We start from the raw sequence: 13,171 nt of genomic DNA on the forward strand, positions 1-13,171 counted from the left end.
CCAGCGGTTGCTCCAAAACATCGACGACTTCCACGTAAAACGCATGTCTCTCTGCTGCTTTAATGATGGGATTTGCTGAGAGACTTCTGAAGAACCACAGGCCCGTTTCTCCAGGGCAGACTCAAATATGTAAAGAAATGGGGGGAAAAACAACAACAACAACAACACTGAGAAGAACTGACGCAAACCTAGGCTATTTTTGCACAACGCATAGCCTACACTATTGCAGAGAATCCCGGGATCAAACGGCTCATAAACCATATTGACGGATCGGTCTATAAATGTCAAAAGCTCAAGTAAATTGTGTTTAGTTAGCTGATTAAACCACGCAGATAAACAGGCCTATTATCAGCCATTACGCAAAGTTTGGATAACCTTTGACAGCGGCCGCATTTTTAGAGACGCTGCATTTTGCATGCTTCACTGCGCACGTGCTCAGACCTTATAACTCCTGGGTCAGTGCATCATGCCACTTTGAACCACCGCTACTGTACACGAGGGAATATAGGCAGAATAGGTCTAATGTATAGACCTATAGGTGTCATACTGAAAACATTACAAACTGAAACGTCGCGTGATGATCAAAGTCGAATTCTAATTTGCTACACGGGCCTCTGAATGATCAAAAACACACACACACACACACACACACACACACACTGTAGGCTATGTAACGGTATCGCAATTACAACACAGTCAGGGCGCGCGGGCACACAAACGTAGGATATTAAAAAGTGACAGGCTCCATACTGTCCTCGCGGCCAGTTCTGACCATAAGCCTTCATATGTCCGCGTGGACGGGGGCGGGGCTGGGGCTCTCGACCCCCGCGGATCTTTATTTTGATTTGCACTCTAATTGACCCAAATAAGACCGCTGTACTAAGAAGAGAGGTTTCTCCTGGCTGTGCGGCCTCGAGGGGACGGCCCTGCACGTGAGCACACACATTCACACACACACACACACACACACAGCAGCGCAGCTGACGCAGAGAGACAGTCTCCTTTCCTTGGAAAACCCCATTTGCTATTGTGCTCGTCCAATCGCTGGATGCCCCCGGCTCGTTCAGCGTAACACTTGACGTCTCACTGTACTACAGCTTCCGTCTCCCCGTCTCCCTGTCCTCCCGCTGGCACCGAGGAGATCCCCGTCCCGTCTCTGCCATCATGACTCCTCATCCGATCACAGCCCAGCAGCAGCGAGGCTTGAAATGACTGCCTGGACTTCCAGTCGACTTAACGCACAACCAGGACAGGAGCGGCTCGGTTGAAGTGCAAAAGCACCGTGACACCGGGAGGAAAAAAAGATGCAGGGGAAGCTGACCGAGAGCCAGACTGCCACTTCTTCCAGGGCGTCGTCGTTTTTCATCGAGAACCTCCTGGGCAAGGAGCGGAGCGGACAGGACTCGCTGTCGGACGGCGGTCGAGGGGAGGCTGGCGGGGACACGGTCTCTGCTGGCGGAACCCCGAGCGCTCCGACGCCGCGTGGCTCCGGCTCCACGGCCCGGTCTCAGTACAGAGAGTCTCCGCTGCAGTGGCCCCCCGGGGGGACTGCGCTGAACTTCAGAGCGTTGGAAACAGCCCACAGTGAGTAGCCCAGAGCTGGGATCAGTTCTGGACATCAGTGATTACATCCCCAGGGCCAAAACATGTCATGAAGTAAAACCCAGTCTGGCTGGTGTTAGAAGAGGTGCACTGGGACTATGGGTTTATATTATTAAGGCCTAATTCATGGTGTCAGAATTATTTTATTATACTTGCATCACTAATAGTCAGATGCCAACCTTTTGGTTATTTATAGATCTAAATTTATTATGTGGCTTTATTAGCGGCATGTGGGGTATAGGACGCCCCACGCTGCTTCATTAAATAGCACAGGCTATAGAAATGAGTGTGGATATAAAGTGTCCAAGTTAGCTCTCCAGCCGTGGCTCATCTCTCCGTTTCGCTTTTCGCTGGGTTAGTGCGTTAAACATGTTCTGCCTTTGGACGGAACACAGGCTGAGACATCGCGTCCACCTGTGAAACACAATTTGACATTGTCCAATCAGTCAAGTGGATAAAGTTAGAGGACGTTTCATTATTATTATTATTATTATATATTTTAAATCTGTACATCAGATTGTGCACGTGGATACACACAAACGCACGCAACACAACCCAGAAGACAACGCAGTACGTCAACATGACGCTTTTACGCAAAGTCAGTGCCATTTGTGCCACTAGCATGCGCCTTCACATGTAAACAACGTGGTTCTCTTTTCGCCCATTGATTTATCTTTAACACAAAACTCTAAGTTGTTATGATGATGCAATGTCCAAAGAATACATGTAAACACAGACATAAAGTTGTTGGATGATGTCGTTGGGTCATAATCTGCAGACTAGACGTCTAGTATCTACTGTATTTTACAGTCCAGTCTGACACAACTTCCTCCTGGATCAATCCAGTCACAGCGTTTTGATTTTGCCCATGTGCACCCAATAGCAATATTTTATTTATTATTATTGTTTTTTTTTAACAATTAACACGTCTTTTAGTAGATATAAACTTCAAAATGTAGTGTTTAATCTCTTAATTAATGTTCATCTGGTGCCATGTTTTAGCTATTTGTTTATTTTTTTCCTTTCTTTTCTAGTGGACTTTTTTATTCCGCCATGCTGTAACACTGAAACAGCCATGTGTGTTAAGCTTTTTATTCTAAGGACAGCAGAAAGCTGAGCTGAGGAATTGCATTATCTGTAAATACAACTGTGTTTTTAATTTTAATTTTTTTAATGTTATTTTTATTTTTCTGCTTTCAGGCCCGAAGGACAATACCAACTCAGAGGGCCAGAGCTGTCCTGTGACCAGCAGCGACAGAGGGTCACCCGCCGTGTCCGAGCCGATAACAGAGGACAGCGACGAGACAGACCGGAAAACGGGGGACAGCAACCTGACGGACGACAACGAGGACGCGCAGCACGCCTTCGACACGCGGCCGGAGCAAGACGCCACAGCTGACCAGAGCTCCACTCGGAAGAAGAAGACTCGGACTGTGTTCAGCCGCAGCCAGGTGTTCCAGCTGGAGTCCACCTTCGACGTGAAGCGCTATCTGAGCAGCTCGGAGAGAGCGGGGCTGGCGGCGTCTCTCCACCTGACAGAGACCCAGGTCAAAATCTGGTTTCAGAACCGGAGGAATAAGTGGAAGAGACAGTTGACGGCGGATCTGGAGGCTGCTCACATTCCCAGCTCGACCCAGCGGATTGTCAGGGTCCCCATCCTGTATCACGAGGGACCGGCGCCCACCGCGGCGCTGGGCTTCAGCCTGAGCGGACATCCAGTCTCTCCCCCCGTGGCTGGCTTCTCCAGCTCCATCAACTACCCTCTGTCCTCGTTCGCTCACTCCATGAGCATGTTAAGATCGCAGATGACCGGCTTGGTGTAAAGACTGTTAAAGACTCATGTTTTCAAACTGCTAACAACTTCAGTTCACCCTGTGAGTACCGAATCGTGCAATAATCCACAATATCCAAAGAGCCGCAAAGACCATGATTATAACACAAAGTAAAGAATCAACCTTCTGTTTCTGTTCATAAACCTCTACAACAGTCTCTGTCACTGTATAGACTCTGGAGGTGTCCATGTACTGTATGTTTGAATACACACATATTTTTGCAAACTTTTATATTTAAAGCCACAGATTTTTCCAACTTTGTCACTTTTTCACATAACATAAATAAACAAGCAAACAAGCACAATCCTGTCTGTTCCTCTGTTGTTTATTAACACACTGCTGTATCTTCATTTCTGTCAGACACACACAGGACAGGGTCACGGAGAGGTGTTAGAGAATAGAGAATGAAGTGAATCCATATGTTCTCAGAGCCAGAATCTGTTACTTTTTGGAAACTATAAAGTTAACCTTTATACACTGCTACATACAGGGCTGTGCAGGAAACAGCTCCTCTCAGGTACAAATAAAAGTCACCTGGGGTAGTTTTAATGCCCCCCTCATAGGTAAAAACCTGGTTTTACAGTTTGCAGAGAGGAGATTCTTTGCTGACTTTAATCATGAGTCAGCAGGTTGTGTCTATATGCACACAGACTAAATTAATTAATATTAGACATTCCTCTAAATGGAAAATAGGAGACAAGGCCATGTGAAAACCTGCTCATCAAGTGTAAATGAATGAACTTCATTCACAAAAAAATCTGAGTTTCCATTCTGATGCTTTGGATTCTATCACATGACATTAAAAACGGAGAAATGGTGCAGTGATGCTGTCAAAAATAAATATGATTAAATATGGTTAAATGTCTCATTAACAAAGGTAAGACTGAGATAAAGCTATAAGTCTCTCGTCGCTTTAAAATATCTACGCACGGTTTGGATTTGAAATGTAATATTTGAAATGCGAATAAAGGATATTAAATACAATAATGTACCTACAAATCAGCTGTTTTCTATACTTTTCATACATCTCCATACGATACTTGCTGGAAAAAAACGGTTAAGGTGCGATTTGAAGAATTTTATGCGGCAGTTACACCGATGGACATTAAATGGGAGTATCAATAATAACAATCCGCGTCACACTCGTTGTACAAATGTGATGAAAAAATGTGTGGACTTAGGGAGCTGTCGGGTCAGAGCAGGTTAACATCAACTACACCGTCAGCTGTGTGCACGCTCCCACTGCGCACATGTTGTATATGGTGTGAAATTACAGTGAAATTAAAATACTCTTTATTTTCCCGTGGGTCCCCTGCAGGGCTCAGGACCCCGGGTCTCCTTGTAGCGGGGGGGGGGGGGGGGGGGGGTCTAAAAGGAGTGTGAGTGGAGGAGAGGGAGGCCACAACAACACACCCCTTGCCCTCCCTTCGCCTGCCGTGTACTCGCTGTCATTGGTCCGTAGAGCAGGCTCCTGTGGACCAATCAGGGAGGACAAAGGGCGCTCCATCCGGTGTAAGCAGTCACGGAGCAGGCAGAGCATCGCCAGCCCAGTTGTGTCTGCTCCGAGGCTGCTGCTATGGTTCGTAGAGCGCTGAGACGTTAGTGGTGAGATTAACGTCCCGGTTTAGAGTTGACATCGAGTAGTGTCGAGGAAGTAAACAAACGAGGACTTTACGCCTTGGAGAATATGAACAAAGTGGACGCGCCATGTCGACCCACCGCCTCTCTGAAATTCACTATTGACAACATCCTCAACCTCAAGACAAGCGGGAGGAACTGTGACAGCTGTCACCCCCCCGGACTGCACGATGACTCGGCCACGGCCACGCGTAAGGACGGTTTCCAGAGTCAGCACGAGGAGCACGGAGCCCAGCAGAGGCAGGACCCGGGCAGCAGGCTGCACCAGAGCGGTAAGACGGGTTGGTGTGGAGGGTAGAGATCTGTAGTTCACTGTGTTCGCCGTTACGCACAACTCGCATCCGATGGAATTAGGGCTGCAGTTTCAGGTCAATGTAACAGTAGCGTAGTGTGACACCTAACCACAGAGAGGTAACACGAGTGTGATCTTGTTGCAGAGTTGAACACAGACTGCAGCGGAGCCGCGGAGTCGGTCATCATCAGCCGCGAGGACCAGAGGAAAGCGGCGGAGGCGCGCTTCGAGAGCGGGGACAGCAGCTGCGACGACAGCAGCTCCACCACCACGGCCACAGACGCGCACAAAGGAGGCAGCCCGACCAAGAAGAACAAGATGATCACGAAAAAGAAAACGCGCACTATTTTTTCCAAGAGACAGATTTTCCAGTTGGAGTCTACCTTCGACATGAAACGCTATCTGAGCAGCGCAGAGCGCGCCTGCCTCGCCAGCTCTCTCCAGCTGACAGAGACCCAGGTGAAAATATGGTTTCAGAACCGCAGGAATAAATTGAAACGGCAAATTTCCACCGAAATCGACGGACCCGTTAGCGATTTCCCGGAGACTGGAAAGCCGGTGGTGGTGGGGCAGCTCCCGGCCTTGTACAAAGAGAGCAACCTGCTGGGCAGATGCCTGCTGCCCATGCCTCTGCCCGTGGTCTACCCGGGGAGTAGCACGCCTTACCTCTGCTTCTCAAACGCCAGCAAGTACTTCAGCCTGTATGACGGGGACGTATGATGCTTTTAGGACCTCTCCACGTGAAAGAGACACTTTTTGGTGGTCTGTTGCCAAGTTTCAAGCATTTAAGATGTTTATATGTTGGGGCCGGACCTGCGGCCTTAACTGTTTTATGAAGACTGCAAGTACAACAACAGAGGAGTAGCTACATATCACATAAAAATAAGCTGATTGGGTATTATTTATTTTGCAGTTAGTTATGGGTATTCTAATGGGCCCGACACTAAACTTACACAAAGGCGTTTTTAGAAAATAGCAGGCTGAGCTAATGATAGCCTGAGGTAGGCCTAAACCAGTACCAGTCTCTATATTTTATTGTTTACATGGTATTTTATTATCATTAATTATTATTATTGTTATTATTATTATTATTATCATCGTCATCATTATCATCAACAACAACAGCATTTCCAGCAGCCTAAAGCCACCAAAGAAATTACTATAGCCTATAGCTATTTGCATGCATTTCCTGTATCATAATGAATTTTGAATTACTGAAATTATCTATGTATTTAAATGAATGTAATTAACATTTTATTCTGTTTCACGCATGTCTATTTTTTTTCTGAGTATCCTACGCTTCTTACTTTATTCCACATTTGCCTATAGGCTCGTTACACCATTTACTGAAACTGTAATTAAAACATCTTCATTGAAGAAATATGCTACAGAATTGATTCAGTATTTTGAGGTAAACTTTGTTTCATCGTTGGTTCATTATTACATGAATATGGAGATAATAATGATACATCGTTATCAGTTAAAAAACAAAACATAAAACTGAACTACGTGGTTTATAGGTAAAACATGAGAAACCTTATTGGTTGAATAGATGTAACATCAGAAGTGACAAAATCAGAGTAAAAAGTTTAACATTAGGTCTTAGTGAAGACTGAGCCGTGTGAAACTGTCTTAAATGACATATGCTTACTGATCCAAAGGGCCCAAATTGTTTGCAGGCCAAAACTCAGGCCTCAGGAATTAAATATATAATGTCTAAAAATCTGGAGCAAAGTATAATTTGTATTAAATAAGCAGACATTTAACATTGCTTACAAAATGCATTACTACCGCTGAATATTTTAATCAACACGTCTCAAAACATTAAAAAAAATAAAATTAAAAAAATGGTAGAAGTCAATATGAATATCTAAATATTTCTGTGCAACTGAAACTAATTAAGTTCATCCTTGAGACTAAAAATATCTGGAAAAATGCTGATTCTAACAGGGGAGAAACAGCACAAATACACACATATATGTAAATTAAAACTACACAGCGAGTGTGTACACAGTCAGATGAGAGGTGAGGCTCATCACTCCCTCTAAGTGTCTGTGCGAGGCCATGTGAATATTCCTTATGTATGAAACTCCACCGTATGGGGAGCTGTATGAGAAGAACAAGAAAAGAAAATGTTGGTGTATGCAGGAAGTGTGTGACGGATGCAGACAGGAGGAGAGGCTCGCCCCGCTCTGTGTGAGATAGCGTCTAGATGCTCAGTCTCTCTTCCTGAACGCTGGCCGTTCTACCACAGCTGATACACCAGCAACCTCAGCAGTTTGAAGTGTGTACAATAGAAAGCTGCGAAGGCAAGCCAGTGCTGATTCCTGATGGACTACATACAAGTCAGGGATATTACTAAAGATTTGGGCTCGAGCTTTGGAAACAAAACTCCAAACTAATCTCTGAGAGCTACCTGCTTTCTGGATGTCCTGTCTTTTTGATAGCACGTCTTAAATGTCACATCATCTGCTGGAGGAGAAAAGTGATAAGAAATGACACACAGGAAGAGAGCCTGTATGTTTGAACAGTTAGAAGACTGGTCTTACAAATACTTTGCATACATTTCAAACTCTAAAAGTCTTTCTCTAACCTAAATCGGCATGATGTCAGTTGAACTAATTTTGTTTCTCTAAGTTTGAAATGTAAAAAGAACAAGCAAACAAACAAAAAAGCCAAGAAAAATGACTGCGCTGGCAGAATACTGTGCAGCCCTCTGCACCATGTATTTTGTTTTTGGTATGTTCCTCCTCTGAACTTTCAGTCCTTGTGATAATTTAAGGAGATTCATGGTCATAACATCTAAAACATCACAAATCACAAACTGAAAAGCTCCACTGTGTAAAGCTGTGATGTTTGGAACCTCATGATTTTCCCAAGACCAAAAACAATGACCTGCTATTTTATTGATCCCCTCAGGGAATACTTTTACCGTCCTTATGTCACAAACTTAACAAGCTTGACACGAACAAGTTAACTTGGATCGTACTTGTGGTTTAAAGTCGGATCTAAAAATATATGTCATGAATAGTCAGAGGATAAATCTAATGATGATGATGTTATTTTTTTCCCCACTAATGAAAATCCTTCTTCTGCACAGTCTGAGTCAGTGTGAAAATGATACATTGACAATCAGGGGGGAGTCAACTATTCCTCCAGGGGAGAGGGAACCGTACAGTGAAGGCACATGCTTCAGATAGCTGAAGTGTTACAATCCTTACAGTACTTTCTTGTTTTAGAAAAGCTGTCAAATGTAGTGGGGAAGGGAGCATGAAGTAGCTTAAAATATCTTGTACTGAGTAAATCTATTATTACTTTTCTCCATTGTTGAAAGAATTATTATCCTTCAGTTCACATGTATTTTAATACCGTTTGGTTGCCCAACCTGGTAAAACTATCAAATTCCAAAGGGACAGCAAATGGGTTGTTTATCAATAATACGTTAATAAGTGTTAATAGCAAAAGGTAAAATTTTATCAAACAACTACAGCCAAACAAGACATGTTTAAAATAAAAATAAAAAAACTACATTTTTGTCTTAGCATATCTCTGAAAAAACTAATCCTCTTTTGTGTTTGACAAAGATCCTAAGACATTTTACATAAGTACAGTAATGAAAGAACATGCCATATTTGGAAATGAAAGGGCATGCGATCAGCTAGCTAACATTATTTAGCTACAGCCAAAATTTAGAAACTAAAATAGTGTTCATCAGTAGATACTTGACAATCAAATTCAGAACTCTGAAAAAATAAAATTTATCAAATTTGCTGTGTAATTAGCTACTGCTGCAGTGTCTCAATGTGTTTAACACAAGGGTGCAGAGACATATGGATGTGAGAGACTGAGGGAGGTCCATGTTTTGTCTCAAATCTCCTTACAAGTTTCTTCCAGGTATGAAAATGGGCAATAACATATTGTAATATTTACCATTACAGGTGGATTTATGATGGATATATAAATTATTGCGTTTACCTCAAGTCTTCATTGGAGGAGGTCAGGAGCCCCCAGCTACCCCCTGAATAACCCACGTTATCAAACGCTGTAATGAGTTCAAATCAACTTGACCTTATCAGTGCTGCCCTTTGACCCTAGTGCTATAGCAGCTTTGAGGATGTAAACCTAAATCATACTTAATACAAAAGCACGAGTTAATAGGTGTATAGGCATATATTTGTCATGAAGACAGGACACTTAATTATCAATCCACTGCAGATAATAGTAAAGAAATCTCTGAGGCAGTTAATGTGCGACCCAGAGACATTCATAGACTGCATGTGTCTATTCACCGAAGAAAAGAGGCCCGTTATGTCCGGCAAGCTGTCTCGTGTTTCAGCGCTGCTACAGGGAGTCACACCACTGTTCAGTACCCACAATCCCTGGTGGCTATCTACTCAGACATGACGACAGACTGTCAAGATGTGAGGTGTGGTCAAATGCTATATGACTAATAAGTTGGATTTAATGAGACGTAAAAGGGAGATGATCCTTATACTACAGAGGAAGCTTTATGCTACAATTAAATACCACTCGAAATATGTCGGACAAAAATACACCAATTCCTCTCAGTGCTCGTAGTACGGAGTGCTAATTGTTTCTACCACTGTGCTCTTTTCATTTTGTCACTCCATCCTCTCTCTCTGCTTGCCTCCCGCCTCTTGCCTTGTCATAGCTCATCACAGCAGTCTGTGCACTGAAGCCCGATGCCAGCGATAATAACTGAATGAGGGGGGACTGAGGAGGGATGTGTGTAACAAGGAGCGAGAGGGGGAAAAAGGGAGGAGAGAGAGAGAGAGAGATCGCTGAGAACCAGTTGATGAGTGAATGTTTGTGTTTAAAAACCTACGATCACGTTTGTATTTCTCCATGGGTCTGTGCCTCTCTATAGCCCAGGTCTGGCTGCTGAGGAGCAAGGAAGTGCTGTTCCTGTTGGCTGGAGAGCGAGTGTGTGTGTGTGTGTGTGTGTGTGTGTGTGTGTGTGTGTGTGTGTGTGTGTGTGTGTGTGTGTGTGTGTGTGTGTGTGTGTGTGTGTGTGTGTGTGTGTGTGTGTGTGTGTGCGTGTGTGTGTGTGTGTGTGCGCATTACGCCTGTGTAAAACTCACTGGCAGCTCCTTTCTGCATGACTAGATGGGGGCCCCCCTCTCTCAGTTCGTCAGTTACTTTAACCTCTGTTGACCTCTCCCAGTCATCTGACAAAGGTCATCGCCCAAGACGATGGGAGAGACTGTCCCCGACGTGTTCCTGCAACAAGAAAGCACAGAGACCACCGTCGCCATAAGACTACACACACACAGTATTTCACTTCAGTTTTCAGGCTCTACGGGCCGACTGTTGAATACACACTGAACCGTCCTGCCGGTGGTGTAGCCACGGCAACCCGGATGAAAAATGCCTCCGCAATGTTGGTCATTGTGATAAAACAAGACAGACTGAAAAACAATGTGTATGTGCTGGTGCGGGCTCCGGTATCATTTGGCTGAGGAGAGAGAGTGTACGGATTCCCCCCCGGGGGGCGTCCTGCTGCACAGAAGGGCAACCTGAGAGCAAAACTACATGACACAGCACATTGTAAAGTAAACAACAAGGCTATTAGTTAGAGGCAGAAACATGAGACACGAGGTCTGTGTATGTGTCACACTTAAGGACTGTTTGATGGTCTATTGATCTGCTAATTTAGTCACACCACCACCCCCCCACCACCACCCCTACTCCACAATGCAAATTGCTTGAGGAAACTGAAAAATGGCAGAGGGGATGTAATCGGATAAAAGCAAAGGGGAGAAGATGGGAGAAGACTGGACTGTAGCCAATCTAAATGAATGAATTAATACACCCTACAATGTAACTGCACTGCACTCTATGTGTATGTGTGTGTGTGAGAGAGAGATGACATAATATCTAATAAATATCTAAATGTCAAAGTAAACAAACTACACTCAGATGATTAGAGCAGCAGACAGGAGGTCTATGGAGCAGGTTCTGGCTGAGGCCTGCAGAGAAGGACCACTTACATCCACTGAAAAGGAAAATGGAAATGACACTATTTCACTTGTTCACAATGAGAAAGGTCATGAAAACAAGACTGACAATTCAAATGTTAGTTGTAGCTATATGTACAGGCTCTGAGTTCATCACTCTCTGAATAGGATTCCATTGAATATACACAGGATGGGAGTGATGAGGACATATCTTAACCCCCCGGAGCCTGCAGGTGGATGCTGGGGCTGGAGTACTGCAGTAGGCAGATTGTAGGGCAGCAGTGTCAATAACTGACAGGTGAAGGGGAATATGAGCAAGTTTGCAGTTTAAACAGCGCGCTGAATTGAGAGTGCGCGTATGATTGAGTAAAACTTGTCATGTGATTAAAGCAATGCAGCTCGAGTTGTCTGCCTGAACTAGCTCGCAGCCTTCGCTCCATTATAGAAAAAAATTTATAAAAAAATGTTATTGTTAACTTTCTGACATCATCAGCGATGTGTGTTCAGTCTGGGTAGAAACAAACCATTACCTCCTGACTGACTGCTGAATAATATTCTCAACATTATGACATTCTTGAAGTCAGTCTAACATTTGATAGTGTGGTTAATTAAAGTTGTTAATAAATATAAACTTGCCATCATATCAACAATGGTTATAACCATCACAGGCATGATCTGGTTCTCAAGCAAACAGCACTACACCTGGTGTTAGCCACCGAACAGTTGTCCATCAAAAGTAAAGACATACATACTGTAGCAAGGAAATGTGTTGGATAAAGATTCATCATTCAAAGATAGCCAACATCCCAGAACCTCATACTGCACTAAATTAAAGGTCCAGTGTGTAAAATGGGGGGAAAACCGTGATATCTAGCGTTTATATTCTAGATTACAGCGCTCACTCACTCGCTCGCACTCACCCCTCCAAAGTGACGGTGGCCTCCGAGGACAAAATAACTTGTTTACCACGACTGGGAGTATTTCAGGAGCATGGAGCGATGAGGTGAAGATCTAAACCATTTTCCGATACGTCGGCTGTTTCCTACTGCTTCTTCTTTTCTTCCGCCTTCTTTGTTGGTTTATTTATGAACGCAAAACTCTTGAAACGTGCTCTCTGACTGGCTGGATTTTCCATTCTGGTTGCCGTACCAACATGGCGGCGCAAGATGGCGACGCTCTCTAAAAGCAAGTCCCTTGCTATATGTATAAAAGAATTATGTAAGGCTACGAAAACCAAATTAATTCTATGATATAGCGAATACACTTATACAAATATATTCATGGGAAGCATATTCAGATTTTGCCAATAAACCTTGACAGTTATTACACACTGGACATTTAAGCAGTTAATAAGAATACAGTATTCATTAGTGCTGGATCAAACACAGTCGCATCAAATAGATACAAATATTCTGAATGCAATATTTCCCTCATTGCATCTCAAAAACAAACAATCCGAGTATCAATTAAAGAGCAGAGTCTCTCACACCCTCCCTCACGTCCTGTCCCCTCAGACACCCTTGTCAGGATAATGTGCCATTAATCTGCCACTGAAAACACATTATTGGCCAATCAATAGGCAAGATGGAGGGATAAAGGCAGAGGAAAGAGGAGAAGGAAGGAGAGCGAGGACAGGAGGCAGGGGAAGTCTAGGGGGAGGCGTTTGAGCAAGAGAAGGGGGGGGGGGGTTCAACACTTATCCATAACACCAGAGAATGAGCTCCACTATGTTCAGACATGGAATACTAAATGTGGTTTCACAAAGTCAATATAGGTCCATTAACAACAGATACAGTTGTCAGAGTGTCCAAACTTTTTCTACTCCCCCT

General features: G+C 44.0%; 1 protein-coding gene across 1 annotated transcript; it reads left to right on the forward strand.

The window, feature by feature from the left end:
• Positions 1-1,304: 1,304 nt before the first annotated feature.
• On the forward strand, positions 1,305-3,425 carry hmx1 (H6 family homeobox 1; the record flags this gene model as incomplete). Its single annotated transcript, XM_083992216.1, has 2 exons — positions 1,305-1,584; positions 2,803-3,425. The coding sequence occupies 2 exons, from the start codon at positions 1,305-1,307 to the stop codon at positions 3,423-3,425; spliced, it is 903 nt and encodes a 300-aa protein (XP_083848342.1).
• Between the last annotated feature and the right edge of the window lie 9,746 nt (positions 3,426-13,171).

This window comes from Trachurus trachurus (genome assembly GCF_905171665.1).
Source record: "Trachurus trachurus genome assembly, chromosome: 1".
Lineage (NCBI taxonomy): Eukaryota > Metazoa > Chordata > Actinopteri > Carangiformes > Carangidae > Trachurus > Trachurus trachurus.